General features: G+C 37.8%; 1 protein-coding gene across 2 annotated transcripts in view; it reads left to right on the forward strand.

Moving 5' to 3' along the window:
• The first annotated feature begins 276 nt into the window (after nt 1–276).
• LOC136872449 (synaptic vesicle glycoprotein 2B) overlaps nt 277–20044 on the forward strand; it is a 57855-nt gene continuing 38087 nt past the window's right edge. For both annotated transcript variants that reach the window (XR_010859902.2, XM_067146268.2), the window contains exons 1-6: nt 277–365; nt 5088–5138; nt 13841–14002; nt 15684–15846; nt 19021–19142; nt 19253–19497. Coding sequence is in view for 1 of the 2 variants with exons in the window: in XM_067146268.2 (XP_067002369.1) it covers nt 308–365; nt 5088–5138; nt 13841–14002; nt 15684–15846; nt 19021–19142; nt 19253–19497 (801 nt within the window). In the remaining variant the exon portion in view is untranslated. The remainder of the gene's footprint in view (nt 366–5087; nt 5139–13840; nt 14003–15683; nt 15847–19020; nt 19143–19252; nt 19498–20044) is intronic.

Consider the following 20044-nt stretch of genomic DNA (forward strand, 5'->3'; position numbering starts at 1 on the left):
TATGTATCTCTTCTTGATAAATTCATTGAATTGTCCAGTATCATTATCTTATTCAGAGCAGTTTCATATAATTAATTCCATCATGGTATCATCTAGGTGTTGTTCAGCATCACTCCATACAAGGTATTACATCACAAGTACAGTGGTTTCATAGCCTATTCTTTCCTTATCTGATAATTTATTTGTTTAACTTAAAATTACTCATCATAAATCAAAGTTGTAGGATTTGTGAAGGTTGGTGCAAGATTTTGCAATTATATAGGAAAGACTCTGACTCCTATGTACCAGTGTATCACACATACTGATAATGGTGAATAATTCCAATATGAGAATAACACGAAAGAAAAGTCAAACAGTTGTCAAATGTGAGTAATTGATAATTTGCATGATATATAATTTGTAATCAATAGAAAATAATTGTATATTGGAAGAACATGTTACTAAGATACAATAGTAGGGGCAATAATATTACTAGATATTCCTGAGAATTTTATAACTTAGTTACTTATCATCTGTTGTGTGTGTCCTTGGTAGGTCCTATACTAAAATGCTGTACACCTGTGTGGAGCCCTTGTTATTGAAGCTCTATCCATTGAATAGATTCAGTAAAACATAAATTTATTCATTTATACAGTAATTATTTAGAACAGGGCTGGCCCCGTGGTGTAGGGGTAACGTGCCTGTCTCTTAACCAGAGGCGCCGGGTTTGACTCCCGGCCAGGTCAGGGATTTTTACCTGGACCTGAGGGCTCTTTCGAGGTCAACTCAGCCTACATGATTAGAATTGAGGAGCTATCTGATGGTGAGATAGTGCCCCTGGTCTTGAAAGCCAAGAATAACAACCGAGAGGATTCGTTGTGCTGACAACATGACACCTCGTAATCTGCAGGCCTTTCGGGCTGAGCAGCGGTCACTTGGTAGGCCAAGGCCCTTCAAGGGCTGTAGTGCCATGAGGTTTAGTTTTTGGTTTATTTAGAACAGGGCTCCTCAATGATAATATTGATTATAGGATTGGAACATTAATTAAATCTACGGAACATAGTCTATCACAATGTCTTGAATATCTCGATATATTTCTCATTTAAAAATGTTTCCATTGTTTGGTGACTTGCTCGCAACTCCTAGAAAAAAATTAACTTCCATATTCTTGACTGGTGCTAAGAGCCTGTGTGGTTCAGGCGGCAGCACACCGGCCTCTCACCGCCGGATACCGTGGTTCAAATCCTGGTCACTCCATGTGAGATTTGTGCTGGACAAAGCGGAGGCAGGACTGGTTTTTCTCCGGGTACTCCAGTTTTTCCTGTCATTTTTCATTCCAGCAACACTCTCCACTATAATTTCATCTGTCAGTCAAATAATCATTGCCCCAGAGGAGTGTGACAGGCTTCGGCAGCCAGCACAATTCCTATCCTCGCTGCAAGTTGGGAGCTTCATTCATCCCATCCCTGACCCGGTCATTGACCGGAAAAAAGGTTGTAGGTTTTAAATACAATTCTTGACAGGTGCTATAGCCCAAATGAGAGAATGATGAGATCCTTAAACAAAGTGGATATTGATGTATTTAACTGTTCATTGTTTAATTTCAGAAATCACTTACATATCTGTATAAGTGATATTTTTTTCTGTGCTTGCTTGTACTATAATCTACATAATTTTTGTAAGTTTTTGAGACCTTCCATTGGTTGTAGTCTTGATAACGAGCTTTTGGGTTTTTTCTACGTCAAGAAAACAAGCCGAACTTCTTTACATTTCACAGAGAACTTTGCTCCGCGTCTTCAGAAGAAAATCTCGTCTGTTCACGTGGATGACTTCCTTAATAATGAAAGTTTGAATTTAAGTATGCTCAACCATTGGTCTATTGCAAGTGGTACTCTCGTTCGTCACCAGGTGGCTCACTGAGGACTAGCCTTCTGAGTGCGAGGTGATGACATTATCTTAACTCCAATTGAGATATTCCTTTTTCAATCGTATGTGCGTTTTGGAGTAAACAGCAAGGCCATCAGACAAACCAGGGATGAATGTGATAGAAAAAAAAAACAAATAAAAAATATGAAATAAAATAAAGTGGAACGTAGACTGACAGGATAGAAGAATAGAACAGAGTTGAAAAAGGAAAGAAAAGTGTTTAGCAGAAAAATGAGAAAATGAGTGTGTCAGATGGGGAGAGAGAAGAAGGAACTAGTACAATGAGTTGAGGACAGTAACAGATGTACAGAGATTATGAAAGTATAACACATAGTACATAGCGTAGAGTGAACCATCTGGTGATGAGGAGAATACAAATTTGGAAAACACCAAAACAAAATAACAATAGTGAAAGGACATTTCACTGGTTCTTCATTTTCTCTTTATACTGTGTTTTGTAATGTAGAAAGATGATATTACCATAAAATCTTCTTTTCCCTGGCCTTTTTTTCCACTTTATTGGGGTCAGCACTTGATGTGGTTTTGGTCTAGTTTTAGGGCCTGATGCTCTTCCTGACACCAACCCTACCAGGAGGGACGTATTTACTATTGTGTGTTTCTGTAATCATTAGCAGTGTAATGTGTTTTGCATAGATGAGGAGAAGTGTGCTAAGACAAACACAAACACCCTGTTCCTGAGCCAGAGGAATTAGCCATACACATACACTGAAAATTGCATTTGATTGTTTAAAAAAGTGTTCGTCGATCTGAAGATCGGACCCTGCACCTGCAGGAAAATGCTAATTTGAAGAAGAAGTTAAAATCTTCGATCTGGCTGGGGTCAAACCCAGAACCCTCTCTTATTAATATATATATACTCTAAGATTGCAAGTCTTCCATTCTGAGTGTATGGGAGGTCATGATGCAGTAGGAAATGGACCAAAGGATTTTATCTTTCAAAAATATTTACACCTGCTTGAAATTAGAAAAATGTCAGACTTCCTTTTGTCTCACACATGCTCTTTTGTGAGAACTGTACTAATCAAAAATCAAGAATTGATGATTGGTTTTAATGATGTTCCATCCAAAAGAATGGATATTGGCCTAGGAGATTAGCACATTTCCAGCCCCATTATGTACAGATAGCATACCTGGCTCTTACCTGGAGGCTCCAGGTCAGTCCAGGATTTCATTCTAGATTGAGGGTTAAAACGAGGTTCACTGAGCCTCGTGTAACTAGATGAGGAGCTGCCTGATATGAGAGGCAGTGAATCTAGTTGAGGAAGCCAAGCAATACAGCTGAGGATATTGTCACGCTGACCATGTGGCACTCTAGTATCTGTAGAACTTCTGGTTGGGCCCTTAGTGGGTTGCTGCATTATGGCTTTCTTTTTTATTGTTTTGACATGAATAAATATTGTCTTTGTAATAATGTAAAGCTAATGCAGTGAGCTTGCAGTTGTGAACAACAGTATTATGTAAGAAAGAAGTCAGTTCCTAGACTAAACTATCTTTACACCAGTCTGTTTTCAGACCAACTTGCTTTATGGGAGTGAAAGCCGGGTGAACTCAGGATATCTTATTCTTAAGCTAGAAGTAACCGACATGAAAACAGCGAGAATGATTGCTGGTACAAACAAGTGGCAATAATGGCAGGAGGGTACTCGGAACGAGGAGATACCGTCTAAGTTAGGTATGAACTTGATGGATGAAGCTGTATGCATAAACCGGCTTCGGTGGTGGGGTCATGTGAGGTGAATGGAGGAGGATAGGTTACCTAGGAGAATAATGGACTCTATTGTGGAGGGTAAATGAAGTAGAGGGAGACCAAGATGACAATGGTTAGACTCAGTTTCTAATGATTTGAAGATTAGAGGTATAGAACTAAAGGAGACCACAGAACTATTTACAAACAGAGGATTGTGGCAGTGTTTAGTAAAATCACAGAGGATTTCAGACTGAATGCTGAAACGGTCTATTATGATGATATATGTATTTTTGAATAATGATTCAATGAACTACGTTGCTACCATTAAAATTGCAGCTCTATAAACGATTGGGTGAATGGTGGATATCTTATTCATAAGTTAGAAGTAACAGACATGAAAGTAGTAAGAACGCTCGCTGGTTCAAATAGATGGGATCAATGACAGGAGGGTACTCAGAATGAGGAAACAAAGGCTATTTGGGAATGAATTTGATGGGTGAAGCTGTATGTATTAACTGGCTTTGGTGATGGGGTCATGTGAGGTGAATGGAGGAGGATAGATTACCTAGGAGAGTAATGGACTAGCCGTGGAGGATAAGAGAAGCAGGCGGAGAAAAATGCAATGATGTTTAGACTCAGTCTTCAATGATTTAAAGATAAGATATGTGTGATATCTGAAGCCATCTCTTTTCAGTTTTGACTCAGTTAATTTATAACTGTTAGGTTCTCCAGTCTGCTGAAATTAATTTTGAATAAATACATTTATAATCTATCTGAAAAAGATCCAATGTAGATTTTAATCATGGTACAGCCAGGCAATTTTGGAGGACAACATTAGAGAACTGTTGGCTTAAACATGTAGTTCTTTTATTTTTTCAGTGTTCGAATTTTGTATTATTTCATTGTATTGTTGTTGTTGTTGTTTTCTGGCTCATGCTAATTAATGTGTCTCATTTGGGTTTAATGTTATGTATAAGGTTAATTTTTTTATTATTTAACCCTCCTTTTCTATAAAATAAAATTTCTAATCACATACTTTAACAATTGGGAGATATCACTTTTAAAAACCAGATTTTGGGTTTTGAGTCTAATATTAAAATAGGTAAATTAAAAATGAATACCCAAACACAATGTTCATGTAAGAAGAAACTACAGCATTAGATCCATATTTCTGTTGCATAAGCTAGGTAGATATTTGAAAGATATTCTTTTCCAAGAACACAAGTAATTTGAGTTAGAAGCTGTATCATTTCATACTGTTTTACTGGAATATTAGTGCATATGATTCTACATCGTAGTGATCACCTTGTTATATTAGTCTTCATGATATGTGCCTCACTAGGTGTGGTTTTTGTATTTATAAATTTCTCATGTCTTGATGCTGTCTCAAACCCACATCCTACCACCTTGACTATAAGCAGAAATTTTTTTAAAGATAAACTATATTATGTTTCATTCTGTTCTCCACTTGCAGGTGGTGATGATCAAGAGGCTGTTGACTTTGAAACAGCTATTGCAGAGACAGGTTTGTAGTTTTTGAAGTTGCCTAAACCATAACTCAGTAGAAGACTGTGCAGTCCAGCTGGTAACATAACCAGTCTAAGATTGTAAAATTGAATTCTGGCACAATGAGTCAGTGTTGAAGGATGCTTAGAGGTTAGGGAGACAAGTAGATATACTAGCATGCTAAATAATTTCTTCTAGGGAAAAAATCATGGCATTGCAGTATCTTTTGGGATATTAACATTTATGGAATTGTAATGAAATCTTATTATGCTGCTTAACTACACCCTGATGGGGTTGCTGGTGTGGACTGTGTCTCATATGTGGACAATGTCCCTGTTTTGTAGCTTACCATACATTGCTGCTGCTCTGATGTCAACATTGTTATTCTTAGTTGCTGCTCTCTCTGGATAGAATGTGAATTATTTGCTCTTAAACATTTTCCTGGTAATTATATATTTGATTCCAGTTTGAGTGCATTATGGACAAAGTGATTAGTTTTCTTGAATATTGTTGAACTATCATTCTGCATTAGTGTGTTGTTTATCTTTTGTGTCCTCTGGCATGACTAAAATAAGAATTAGCTACATTCTAGCAATGTAAGTCCTACATAAGTATCAAATCAATATCTTTCATAGTAAGGATATAGTAAGATTGTAGTAAGGATGTAAAGGAGAGAGCATATTTGTCTCTGGTGAGACCCCAACTAGAGTATGGTTCCAGTACATGGGACCCTCACCAGGATTACTTGATTCAGGAACTGGAAAAATTCCAAAGAAAAGCAGCTCGAATTGTTCTGGGCGATTTCCGACAAAAGAGTAGCGTTACAAAAATGTTCCAAAGACTTGGGAGAAAGGAGGGGAGCTTCTAAACTAAGTGGTATGTTCCAAGCTGTCAGTGGAGAGATGACGTGGGAGGATATTGGTAGGATAAAAGTAAGAAAGATCACAATATGAAGTTAAAGGTGGAATTCAAGAGGACAAATTGGGGCAAATATTCATTTATTAGGGATTGGAATAACTTACCAAGGGAGATGTTCAATAAATTTTCAATTTCTTGCAATCATTTAAGAAAATGCTAGGAAAACAACAGATAGGGAATCTGCCACCAGGTCGACTGCTCTAAATTCAGATCAGTAGTGATTGACTGATTGATTGATACATTATTGACAAGAAATTTGCAAGACTGGAGACGAAGGATGACAGTTATCATAATTTTAGGAAGGATTTTCCGTCATAATCAGAAGTGATAGTGGAACTAAGGTTATATTTGGACTGTTTCTTGCATACAGATTGTACTTCCGTGTGAACCTGAAAGTAGAATCTACTTCTGACCTTCAGAAAGAGTAGACCCCTTGAATATCAACTAAGGCACAGTTCTGGTGAAACGTTGGGAGCTATTAACTCAATCTGACCATGGTCTACAAGCCTGGAAAATAATTTCTTCTATATTAATCAAGGTGCTGGCTGTGAAAGCCTAAGCTGTTATAACGAGTCTTTCATGACAGGTTTTGCCGGGCTGAGTGGCTCAGACGGTTAAGGTGCTGGCCTTCTAACCCCAACTTGGCAGGTTCGATCCTTGCTCAGTCCGGTGGTATTTGAAGGTGCTCAAATACGACAGCCTCGTGTCGGTAGATTTACTGGCACGTAAAAGAACTCCTGCGGGACTAAATTCCGGCCCCTCGGCATCTCCGAAGACCATAAGAGTAGTTAGTGAGACGTAAAGCAAATAACATTAGTATTATCATGACAGGTTTAAGAAGGTTTGTGCTGAAACAGATTATGGCTCTCACTACTCAGAGAAGTTCACCTGTTCTACCTCACAATTGTTTCTCCAGAATTCTGAACTGCTCAGTGAATGCTTGTACCTTCACCTGTCGCAAGACTGTCTTTACATTACCTGGATGGGCCGATGACCTTAGATGTTAGGCCCCTTTAAACAACAAACATCATCAAACATCATCACATTACCTGCATAATAAGTGAAACCTTGACACTTGTTAAAATACCAGCACTTTCTAATAAACTGATTGCCACAACACCTGTTTATTAAAATTGTAAAATATCTCATGTATCATAAATCAGATGTTATTAGATTTTTAGGTTCTTCCAATAGTAAAGAAGTATCTGTTATAGATGTCTTAGCATCTCACACAAGAAATCTTAGGACATTTAGGGTACACACTTTTATTTATCAAAAACTTGGATTTATAAATTTAAATTTTTCTTTATTGAATATAGCTCTCCCTTCAATCTGGTGAAAGACAATTTAATCCTCTTTCTTACTTCAGTTAATTATTTGGGAGATAGTGGGTTCAAACCTCACTGTCGGCAGCCCTGAAGATGGTTTTCCATGGTTTCCCCATTTTTCATACCAGGTAAATGCTGAGGCTGTGCCCTAATGAAGGCCACAGCTGCTTCCTTCCCACTCTTATACCTTTCCTGTCCCATTATCGCCATAAGACTTATTTGTGTTGGAGCAACGTAAAGCAACTTGCATGTTATAACAAGAACAGCTGGCAGACAACCAGACATCCTGGGGGTTGGATAAGACAATTACTAGGCTTGTTAAAATTTCAGTGTGGAGAGATGCTCTCAAAACAACCGGAAATGTAACAGCAGTTCATGCTATGGCTGGCAGGACTGGGGACAGCAAACATTGTAGGCATTGCCACAACAAGATTTAAACATTTGCGCACATTCTTGGTCACTGCTAGCACTGTCTGACCATATTGCAAGACAGAAGAAGATAAGATCTTCGATAGCTCAGGCCTTGAGAGAAACAGGCTTCATTGTGAATGAAGAAGTCCATGCGGATAAAGGGAGTGCTTGTCGGATTGACACCATCGCCTACGACACCACAGGCTACATAATAGACCCAATAATCCACTTCGAACCCTCTGCTAACCAGCTGGACAACGTTGATCAGGAAAATAACCACATTTACAAACCCAATATACCAATTTACAAGAAAGATTATGGCAGAAGATTAAAGTTATTGGCCTGCTAGTTGGAGCTAGGTGAATAATACCAAGGAAATTTCTTACATTATGTCATGTTTTTTGATTTTCGAACACACTGGTGAATGAAGTGACACTGATGGCTTTAAAATCATCGATCAGCATTTTACAGAACCACCTTCACTGAGACACTTTGTTGTTGTTGTTGTTGTTGTTGTTGATTTTTCTAATCTCTTGGACCTTCTTGAATATTATCATTGTTGTGTTATACTTTGCCTTTTAGATAAATAACCCTCAAGTGGGGGAAGTGTTTGCGGAATTTCTGTAGTAAATATTTATTTCTTCCAAACTGCAAAATATAGAAACACGATTCCAACGTTCCTGGAAAGAAAAAGAGTTCAATTTTCACTTTTGTAAGGTTTCAATATGAGCACCATGTGTTGCACGACAAATGTCAAAGCGGTGGTTCATTTCTTGCCACACATGAATCAGGTGGTCGCTAGTTATAGTATTCACAGCTTCAACAATTTGCTGTCGCAATCTTTCAAGAGTGTCAGGCATAAAGGGGATAAACACATGGTCTTTTATGTAGCCCCAGAGATAAAAATCACAAGGAGTGAGGTCTGGAGACCTGGGAGGCCACAGGCGATGAAGGTTATCTTCTGCTCCTCCTCTTCCAATCCAACGTCCTTGAATGATGTCATTTAGGTAACATCAAACATGCTGAAAGTCATGAAGTGGGGCACCATCTTGCATGAAGATGAAGTTGTTGGAATCATCTTCCATTTGAGAAAATAACCAGTTTTGAAGCATGTCTTAGATAGATTAGTCCTGCAAAAGTCTTTTCCATGAAGAAGAAAGGTTCAAAAATTTCCTGTACGGATATGGCACGGAAGACATTCACCTTCGGTGAATCTGTTTCATGTTCAATAACTGACGTAGGATTTTCACTTGCCCAAATTCTAATGTTATGCCAATTAACTTTACCGGAAAGATGAATGCATTCATCTGAAAAATTAATCGTTCAGAGAAATTGTCTTCTTCCATATCATCTAGCATGCTAATGCAAAAATCGTACCTTTTGTTGTAATCGTCTGGATGCAATTTCTGCAATAACTGCGGTTTGTACATCTTCAGGTGCAGACGGTGTTTCAGAACTCGCCATACCATTGGTTGAGGAATGTTAAGTTCCTTGTTTCCTTGTGCTGTGGATTCCTTTGGGCTCCTTTTGTAAACTGCACGAATACGCTCAACATTTTCATTCGATGTGCATGGACATCCCATGCTTTTCCTTTTGCAGATGCAACCGTCTTCTATGAACTTTCGATGCCACTGGTAAATCTACTTTTGCCGAGGCAGCTGTTTATTAAACTGATGGCGAAAAGCACATTGAACTCCAATAATGGACTCTAGTTTTGCTAATTGCTGCATAAAAAATCTTTTTCCTGTTGTGTTGCCATTTGCTTATACTCTAACCGACAAGCACCAGCGCGCTGCCTGCAATGCAGCCGAGCACAACCAGCACTAGTGCCAATGCTGCCGAGAATGGAATTTGCAACAGCGGTGCTTCTTCATGGATTGTTCAAATTTTAAACATTTGTTTGTCCAGGAGCATTGGAATTGTGGTTCTACCTTTTGTAATTTGGAAGAAATAAATGTTTGAAATCTGTTCCTTCTTTTTGAACAACCCTGTATATACTGTATATGTGTGGTAAGTATGTGAAAATTTGTTCAAGTAGCATTTGTAGTTGGTGAGCTATAAACATTTGAATATTACAAACTTTAAGCCAGCGAGTTATACCTTCTCCCTTAAGTGAAAAGGTGTGTTAAGCTAAAGAACACATTTTCTGTTTGCATAGGAACCATACTTGGGCCAGTGTACATTAGAAGAACATAAACGATTTAAAATTCAAATAATCTCTGGACGACATGTACAAAAACAATATTCAATACGTTATTTTAAAAGTGAAGCATCAGTGTACTGCCCCCGTTTTACCGAGTAGCTCAGTCGTTGAGCGAGAGTCCCAAGGTGCGGAACATTCGCTAAACGGCAACGCAAAAGTTTTGAAGACAGGGATAATCTAAGGACTAACGACAATGAAAAACACTAAAAATGGGTTTTAACATTTATTAAAAAATTAATAGCACTTTCCAAAAACCATCTATTATTTTAAAATCTTGGAATAAAATAATTAATTCTTCCCTGCTGGAATCCATCCGAAATTCTTCACCAAATTACAGTCTGCAAAGATATGAAACTGAATTTTACTAAATCACATTAGAAAATTAATTATCTCCTTATTTGAGAAAATCCTATCTTAATATATCAAAACCTGATTTTTTTAATCATTAATTGAATTGACAATATTTTTGCTATTTACTCATAAATCGACGAATTTTTCACCTCACAGCAAAAATCAAACAATTATTTCTTTTGATTAAATATTACTCTGATAAGTTATTTATACTTTAAATTACTTAATTAATTTAGTTTGAAATCCTTCATCCAACATATTATATTTTTAACCTTGTATAAACCGACTCAATGTTGTGCACAACTCATAATAAAATGCTTAAATTTTACGATGTATTAGGTTACTCTTTTTACACTTTGTGAGCTTAGTTCATTGACATGATCCTTGCTTAAACATTTTCCTCGAAGCACAAGATCCTAATCTATCTTATTTCACCATAAAATCGCTTAAAGATTTATAACTGAACCAAATAGTCTCACCGCAAAACATTAAAAAAAAATCGAAGAAATTACGCGTATTGCGTACTCATATCATGACGAAATATCACCATGAAAAATCATATTTACAAAATATCATCCATTCATCCATGTCACACTCAAGCTTAGGTCCACGGCAATATTATCAAATAAATTTAACGAAACCTAGCCCTTGATTTTTATTTTTGTAATTATTTGAAATTTGAGAAAATTTCCCAATGACGGTGTTGTATAAGGACTACCATTACGATCATTTGACTTGTGATGGTATCAGGATTATCACTTTTCAATGAAATAGAATTCACAACGATGTTCCAGGGGAATTTTACAATAGAAATCATCACTAAGAATTCCTTAAATTTGCCTACAGTCTCAGATAAATAAGCATTCGCGTATGCGGTCTATGAGTCACGACTTCAATATTATTATTCTCCTATTCTCTCAAAACATCGACCAATATGTGCTTCCCAAGAAGAAGTTATGTTCAAAGACATACTCTCTTCCTTAATCGACTCATGTAACGCACACACAAATAAAATCCTATCATAAAATCCATTTACAAGTCTCAAAATCCAAAATATCAGCAAATGTAAAAATGTGAACCTTCAAGTCACGACCATATTCCAGGCCCTATTTCAATAGAGCACATATTAATCACTCTTAAGCACAGTAATATTGATACTCATGACCCTTACATATTCTTTTAGACCGTAACAACGTCACTATTATTATTATTATTATTATTATTATTATTATTATTATTATTATTATTATTATTATTATTATTATTATTATTATTATTATTATTATTATTATTATTATTATTATTACGCGCGCGCGGTCGCATCATCGTAGGCTATAGCTTAATGAAATCATAGATGATTCTATCCTATCTCGAATCTATGATAAACCACGAATATCATCAAGGGAAAATCCTAAGTTTACAGAATACGTCGATATTCTGTCCCAAATAATTCCAAAATTATTTGAAACTAATAATTATTAACGTGTGGATCAAATAATTTTATCACTCTCCTATGTTAATTCTGGGACAGTGAGAACATGTCACGAAGCACGCACTCAAGTAAGACAAAATACAGGTCCCAAATACACTCTCTCACACATCAAATTCTACCAACACCAATGAAAGAAGAATGAAATTTCTAACTACAAAGACTAGTAGAAATTATCGCCAATATCTAAACAAGGACTACGTCTACAATATCATTACAACAGATGAACAGAAAAAATAGTTTGAAGTCTTATCTGTAGTGGACATGGCTTCTGGACTTGGCTGATGATCAGTTAAAATGGATCAGGTTTCATCTCGAGTGATACTCTCCCCTTGGCTGAATGATGCCTCACATTTTAGTTATTCATGGCCGCAGCAGATGAAGACATGGAACAGTTATAGATTTCTTTGTAACGTTGAGGTTCCATCCTTCGAAATAATTCAGGACTGCTTGCGATCTTCCGTCTTCAGGTAAAAAGCTGAAACTAATAAATTTGTTTTAGTAATAATTCCAAACACACACTCGATTCTTTATGATGGCACAGTTCTACGTATTTTAATGTTCCTCAGATTATTAATGAAATCTGAACTGCGACGTTTCAAACAAATATTACAATTTAAAATTTCCTCAGAAGCAGAAATATATCTTTCGTCAAATGGATGCCTATAATTTCCAACGTCATATAGGTCGTCTCCCAGCAATACAGGCAATTTTATTTTACGAAGCAATTAGCCAGATAAAACAGCTAAAGTCAGCGAAGCGAAGAAAAGTAAGGAATAAAGAGAGCAAATTTCCCCAGATACACGGGTATTTATTTCTTCAAGACGTAGGTGTGTCTGTTAGTTGAATCCCATTGGTTGAAATTTTGCGATCGAGCTAACCTTCCAATCCAATTGATGAAATATCATGACGTATCAATTCTCAAAGTATTGATCGCTTTTGGCCTGGTAAACCTGTAGTCACATGTCACACAACTGGGGTCTAGAGCAAGACACAAAAAACCCAAGACTGCTGCCGGCTCGTCAGGAAAAACCTGTTCTGCCGCTGGCGAGCGGAGACAGTGCAGAGTTGAAATCTCCTTCCTGAATGATAAATTAATGCATTGTTCCACCCCGATAATAAAATATTCTTCCCATACAGCCTAATTACCAATTTTCAAGGGTACAGTACCTAGCATAAAGAGTCTGACCTTGGAATGACATCATCGGGTGATTGCGAGAATACTGTCATCTTGAGGCACTAAAATTGCTGTGGTGCATGGCTAACAATTAACGTAGCTCTGGACTTCAGCATGGTAGCACTTTGTGTGAGGTATCATTTTATTTATCTTGGTGAGTTCTGCAAGTATAAGGTGTAAAAAAAAAAAAAAAAAAAAAAGTCAAATTGAGAATTATTGAGAAAGCTGTGGTAAAAGAATTACAAAAATATAGCTTTCTTCTGTAAAATGTTGTGATCTGCAGATAATAAATCAAAACTGCATTTGAGACAATAGAGTAATTTATCAAAATTTGAAATATATATTTTTTACAAGTTGCTTTACATCACACTGACACAGATAGGTCTAATGGCAATGATGGGATAGGAAAGGGCTAGGAATGGGAAGGAAGTGGCTATAGCCTTAATTAAGGTACAGTTTGCCTGGTGTGAAAACGGGAAACCACGGAAAACTATCTTCAGGGCTGCCAACAGTGGGGTTCGAACCCACTATCTCCCAAATGCAAGCTGATAGCTACGCACCCCTAAATGCACGGCCAACTCGCTCAGTGAATTTTGAAATAAAATCAGCCACATCGAGTATTAGATGCTTTCTACCAAGTACCTCAAAGTTAAGTACATAACAACAGTAAAATTTCAATTCTGTAATAAATAGATACTTTATTCTGACAATATTTATCATGCGGTAGGTAAGCATTTTACATAAAAACTTGTGGTCATAACCCTGGCACAGCCCTGTACAATTTCTTTTGTTTTATTCAGTGTGATTTATCATTTTTTTGTAATTTCTCTCTCTCTTTCTTCAGGATATGGCTTGTACAACTACTTGCTCTTGCTGTCGGCACTGTTTTCAGCTCTGAGCCATCAGAGCAATATTCAATTGGTATCTTACCTCCTTCCATCTGCTGAGTGCGATCTGCAGCTAACGCCATTTAATAAAGGTCTTCTCAACGCAGCACCTTTTATAGGTCAGTATACTGTACCAACATAGGTATTAAAATGTATGCTTTATAATATACTCACTTTAGTATATTTAGTATATTCTCTCTTTTAAACCTAAGATAGTAACAAGCAGGGGTGTCAACTTGAAGAACATACTGGAAAGCAAGCCTGGATCCTATATATTATCTTAGGCCTGGTTTTCAGTCTCAAGCAGAGGGTCTTCACATCATTCCCAAAATCTTATTAGAAAGAAACATACAAAGAAATAAATAGACAATATTCTTTTCCATTTATTTCAATTGATTTATAAATACAATATTACACATTCCACTACTGTGGGATTATATAGACTTGTTTACTCGTAAATAAAATTCAGTTTAAATTTTTACAGCAAAAGTGGGCTTGCTTATCTCTGCCCCTCAAATGAAAGTCATTAGCTATAGAATCCATGTCCAAAGGGTTGGACTCCTCACAATGAATGTTCAGGATTGAAAGATGGTTTTTTAGACATTCAAAAGTCATAGTTGACCTTGGGTAGTCTTCAGTTTTTCTGTTCTTTTAGATGCAAAAATGACCTATCTCCTGTAGAAGTTCATACAGGGATCATTTGTAGGAGTCAAAACAAAATTTGATAGCTCAGGAAGCATGGTCTTCATTTACTTAATTGCCAGTTTGGTGGGAGTGGGAGTGGGGTAGGTTAGGTTGAGGTTGCTGAACAGTTCTCGGTCCCATAGAGTTGGTGTCCGGGGTATTTATTAATTTCTGAAATATCTTGCTTTTTTCACTTCATGTAATTAGGCACCATCATGACATTTGCCTGCAAAAGAAGTGGGAAAACCACAGGAAATCACTTGAGTATGGCTGAGGTGGGAATTGAACTCTCCTCTACTCATTAGACCTCCCGAGGTTGAGAGGACCCCGTTCCAGTTCTCATACCACTTTTCAAATTTTGTGGGAGAGCCGGGAATCAAACCCGGGCCTCTGTGGGGGAGGGGGTGGGGGTGGCAGCTATTCACACTAACCACTACACCACAAAGGTGGACTAAGTTATTAACATAATACGTTCTGAAAGATCTTGCTTTATATTTTAGGCTCTAAAAAATAAATACTGGTCCCATGTGAGGGTATGGTAGCATTTAATTTATACTTCTGGCTCAGTCTCTCTCCTATGGATGGTGACTTCTCAGTAGCTCTCAACTTGAGCGTGAATTGGGAACCACGAGCCCTCTGAATTGTATCCACTTAGTTTTTCCAGGCTCCTCATTTTCATCTTTCCTACCTGACTTCTCTTGGTCCACTGTAGTTCTCTTCTAATGCTGATGGTATCAGGTTCACAAAACCTATGGAGTCTCATTTTCAACCCTTCATGGTCTTTCCCTTTCTTTTACTAATATCTTCATTTTTCAAAAAAAGTCACAACCATTCATTTCTTTTCTGATTAGAACTAAGAAGGGCTGGTTATGTAATTTTACTTCCCCTTGAAACGTTAATAACCACAACCAAATTTTGGCTCAATAGGGAAAACAAAGGGAATTGACTTAAAGCAAGATTTGTTTTATGACATTTTATATGTTTCCTTCTTATTCTTGGACACACTGAAGTTTTTCTGAAGAGAGTTTGGAAGTTTCTTTAGGTTTAATCTATTCTCAGTGCATGCTATGTTTAATTGTTAAAATTGTTAAAATATGGAAGTATATATTCTTTCAGGTGGAATAAGCAGTGCCTTTGTATGGGGCTTCCTTTCGGATTACTATGGACGAAGATCACTGCTTGTAATAGCTTACTCTCTGGATGGTGTCCTCACTCTCATAGCCAGCTTCTCTCAGGCATTCTGGTTTCTACTGATGATCAAGTTTTTCAATGGATTTATGTAAGCTGTTAGCTGTTTTCTTGTTTTCTGTTTCTCATATATATATATATATATATACAGGTATGTTATACTGTAATATTTATATTTAACTTGTGTGTTTGACAGTCCGACTCATTGGTTGAATGGTCAACGTTGAGGCCTTCAATTTAGAGGGACCCAGGTTCGATTCCCGACTGGGTTGGGGATTTTAATCACCTCTGGTTAATTCACCTGGCCCAGGGACTGGGTGTTTGTCCCAACACTTTCCTCTTCATATTCAGGCAACACACTGACACTACACTACCAACTACCAGATAAACATGCAATAGTGATTACAGTACATCCCTCCATATGGGGTTGGCGTCAGGAAGGGTATCCGGCCGTAAAACAGGAACAAATCCACATGAGCGACACAGGTCACACCCGCGAGCCCACAGATGTGGAAAAAGCGGTAGAAAAAGAAGAAAGAAGAAGAACTTGTGTGTTTGACAGACTGAAAATCTTTTAAGTTATATTCATTGGGGTAATCACATAAATGGGATTGTAAATAAAGGGTACAGATCTCTGCACATGGTTATGAGGGTATTTAGGGGTTGTAGTAAGGATGTAAAGGAGAGAGCATATAAGTTTCTGGTAAGACCCCAACTAGAATATGGTTCCAGTGTATGGGACCCTCACAATGATTACTTGATTCAAGAACTGGAAAAACATCCAAAGAAAAACAGCTCATTTTGTTCTTGGTGATTTCCAACAAAAGAATAGCATTATAAAAATGTTGCAAATTTGGGGCTGGGAAGACCTGGGAGAAATGAGACTAGCAGTTCGACTAAGTGGTATGTTCAGAGCTGTCGGTGGATAGATGACATGGAATGACTTAGTAGATGACTAAGCTTGAATGGAGTTTTCAAAAGTAGGAAAGATGATAAAATGAAGATAAAATTGGAATTTAAGAGGAGAAACTGGACCGAGCTCGATAGCTGCAGTCACTTAAGTGCGGCCAGTATCCAGTATTCAGGAGATAGTAGGTTCGAACCCCACTATCGGTAGCCCTGAAGATGGTTTTCCATGGTTTCCCATTTTCACACCAGGCAAATGCTGGGGCTGTACTTTAATTAAGGCCACGGCCACTTCCTTCCCACTCCTAGCCCTTTCCTGTCCCATCATCGCCATAAGACCTATCTGTGTCGGTGCGACGTAAAGCAAAAAAAAGAAAAAGGAGAAACTGGGGCAAATATTCATTTATAAGAAGAGGAATTAGAGAGATTGGAATAATTTACCAAGGGAGAAGTTTGATAAGTTTCCAACTTCTTTCAAATCAGTTAAGGAAAATCTTGGTAAATAACTGATAGGGAATCTGCCACCTCAGTGACAGCAGATCAGTTGTGACTGAAGATAAGTGTATAAAATTCTCTCTGCTATTGGCTTTACGTCGCACCGACACAGATAGGTCTTATGGCGACGATGGGATAGGAAAGGCTTAGGAGTTGGAAGGAAGCGGCCGTGGCCTTAATTAAGGTACAGCCCCAGCATTTGCCTGGTGTGAAAATGGGAAACCACGGAAAACCATTTTCAGGGCTGCCGATAGTGGGATTCGAACCTACTATCTCCCGGATGCAAGCTCACAGCCGCGCGCCTCTACGCGCACGGCCAACTCGCCCGGTGTGTATAAAATTCAATTTTTATTTTACATGATAATTGTTTTATGAATCCTCTATGATTGTCTCAGTACCAAACTTACATGCTCTTGTTAAGTTGTGGGTAATGAATGTCTTGATGAGCATCTTCATATAATTATTCAGTTACTAAATAATAATACAATGATATACTTTCTGAGAATAGCTGCCTTGTGCAAATTACTTTGATCTCTTTTCATGTACTGTATGCTTTGGCACACATGCTTCTAGAGTTTAAAGTCTGTGAACCATTCTTGTCTATAGTAATATATCTTCCACTATATTTGACAGCAATTGAAAAATTGTTCTCTAATCTTAATGTGCATTTGCAATGGAAGGAAAAGAAACAGGTATGGTATAAACTGAACACCAAACACCTTAAAGGTGAAGAAACAAAATCAACTCGCCGATCTTCTCAGTGAAAAAGTAAACTACAGTCTGAATTCCCAGATGACCTTTACCATCATTGGTCAGCATTTAAATCAGCAATACTCTCAGCTTGTGAGGAGTCTGTAGGATTGGTTAAGAGGAGGTATCAGGATGGGTATAACAAAAATGATAGAGAAATTCAAAGCCTCATTGACAAAATCATACAGTGCCTGGCAAAATGATCTCAGATCAGCTGCAAAAATGTACAAGGTCCTTAAGAATTATAAGATAAAGTACAGATAAGAATGTTGTTGCTGAAAAAACAATGATGGACTGTAAAATCACCTAACATGCAGAACCTAGCCAAAAGTAACAACACTAGAGCCTTCTTCAACACTGCCAAAGCTGCCATGGCCCATCAACTCAAAGGCCTAATTCCTCTGGTACCTAAAGATGGCACTTAATTTCTCAAAGATATCTCCTCCATTAGCTCCCATTGGAGAGAATTATTCAGGAACTTTTTTAAACAGCAAATTGCACAATGATGGGAAAATCTTCTCAACAGTTCTTCATTAACCTATACAAAACCATTTAGATGAACTTCCTTCTCTTCAAGAGGTTGAAGTAGTCATTTGGTAGTTCAAGCTGGCTCAGATGTAGTCCTTGCTAATTTATTCAAAGCTGCAGGCTGTGGTATTTTATTACTGGTGTGCAGTATATTTGCATGTCATGAGTTTGAGTCTGTTGAACTTTATAAAAAATGTTAAAAAATGCTTTGAAATTACTCTGATACATTCCTGATCATGTTTACTTGTCATAGGTCTTCACAAATTTTCACAATGATTGGACATTCCAGCTGCAGATAGCGATGGTCCTAGCGAGCGAGTTGGCCGTGCGGTTAGAGCTGCGCAGCTGTGAGCTTGCATTTGGGAGATAGTGGGCTCAAACCCCACTGTTGGCCGCCCTAGAGATGGTTTTCCTTGCTGGGGCTATACCTTAATTAAGGCCACAGCCGCTTCCTTCCTTCCCACTGTTCCATTGTTGTCATAAGACCAAGGTGTCGGTGTGAAATAAAGGCAATTGTAAAAAGAAAAAAAGAAATAGCGATGATGCTCACCACATAAGCCTATGTTCAGTACAGTAATTTTTCCAGTGTCGCTGGTCCCATGGCAATGCAGAAAACTTTCCTGGCTGAATTCCATGGATTTCATCATCGATCTCGAGTTATGATGTGGACTGGGTTTGCTGTTGCTAGTGCAAGCATATTTATACCAGGTATGAGGAAGAGTGTAGATAATACCATTGTCTCCAGTTTTGATGTTTTCTAACAGAGTATGGATACATTTATTACAATTTTTTTTCTTTTTATCTTGTTCACTTTTCAGTCATAGCATGGATTATAATTCCTTTGCCGTTGTATTGGGAGTTGTTTGAAGGTATGTTTATCTACAATTCTTGGAGGATGTTTGTTGCTGTATGTGGTCTACCAAGCTTCATATCAGCTGCTATCATATATTCTTTTGACGAGACTCCAAAGTTCCTCATGTCAAATGGACACAAAGATGAAGCACTCAAAGTATTGCAGAAGATGTATCGATGGAACACCGGGAAGGATTCCCAGTCTTATCCTGTAAGTTTAAATATGATTGAGAATATTATTGCTTTATTATGGTCCTGCTCCTTCGGTGAACGATTCGCAAAGTGCCCTTGGGTTCTGAGGACCCCAGATTTGCTTCCCAGACAGACCAGGCAGTTTTGCCAACCTTGGTTAATTCCTCTAGATCAAGGGTTGGGTATTTGTGACCAGCTTAATACGCATCTACATACAACACATCCCATTAACAACCACAATCCATCCCTCCATATGACCTTGGCATCATGGAGCTCATCCAACAACCCACATTAGTGCCGATCCTAGATAACTGGGAAGAGGCCAGAAAAGAAAGAAAGAAAGGGAAAATTGAGTGCTTTATTATGTACAGTAGAGTCTCGATTATCCGACCCAAACGGGACCTGGAGTATGTCGGATCAGCGAAAATGTCGGATAATACAGAATTACTTTGAAAATTAACTAAATCAAACAGGAAGGCCGTACTGTATTACTAAAACAATAACATGTTTTACAGCACTCTATTGAATTATCAGTTCAATTGCACAGTACATGCAGTATTGAACGA

Source organism: Anabrus simplex, chromosome 4 (assembly GCF_040414725.1).
Source record: "Anabrus simplex isolate iqAnaSimp1 chromosome 4, ASM4041472v1, whole genome shotgun sequence".
NCBI lineage: Eukaryota > Metazoa > Arthropoda > Insecta > Orthoptera > Tettigoniidae > Anabrus > Anabrus simplex.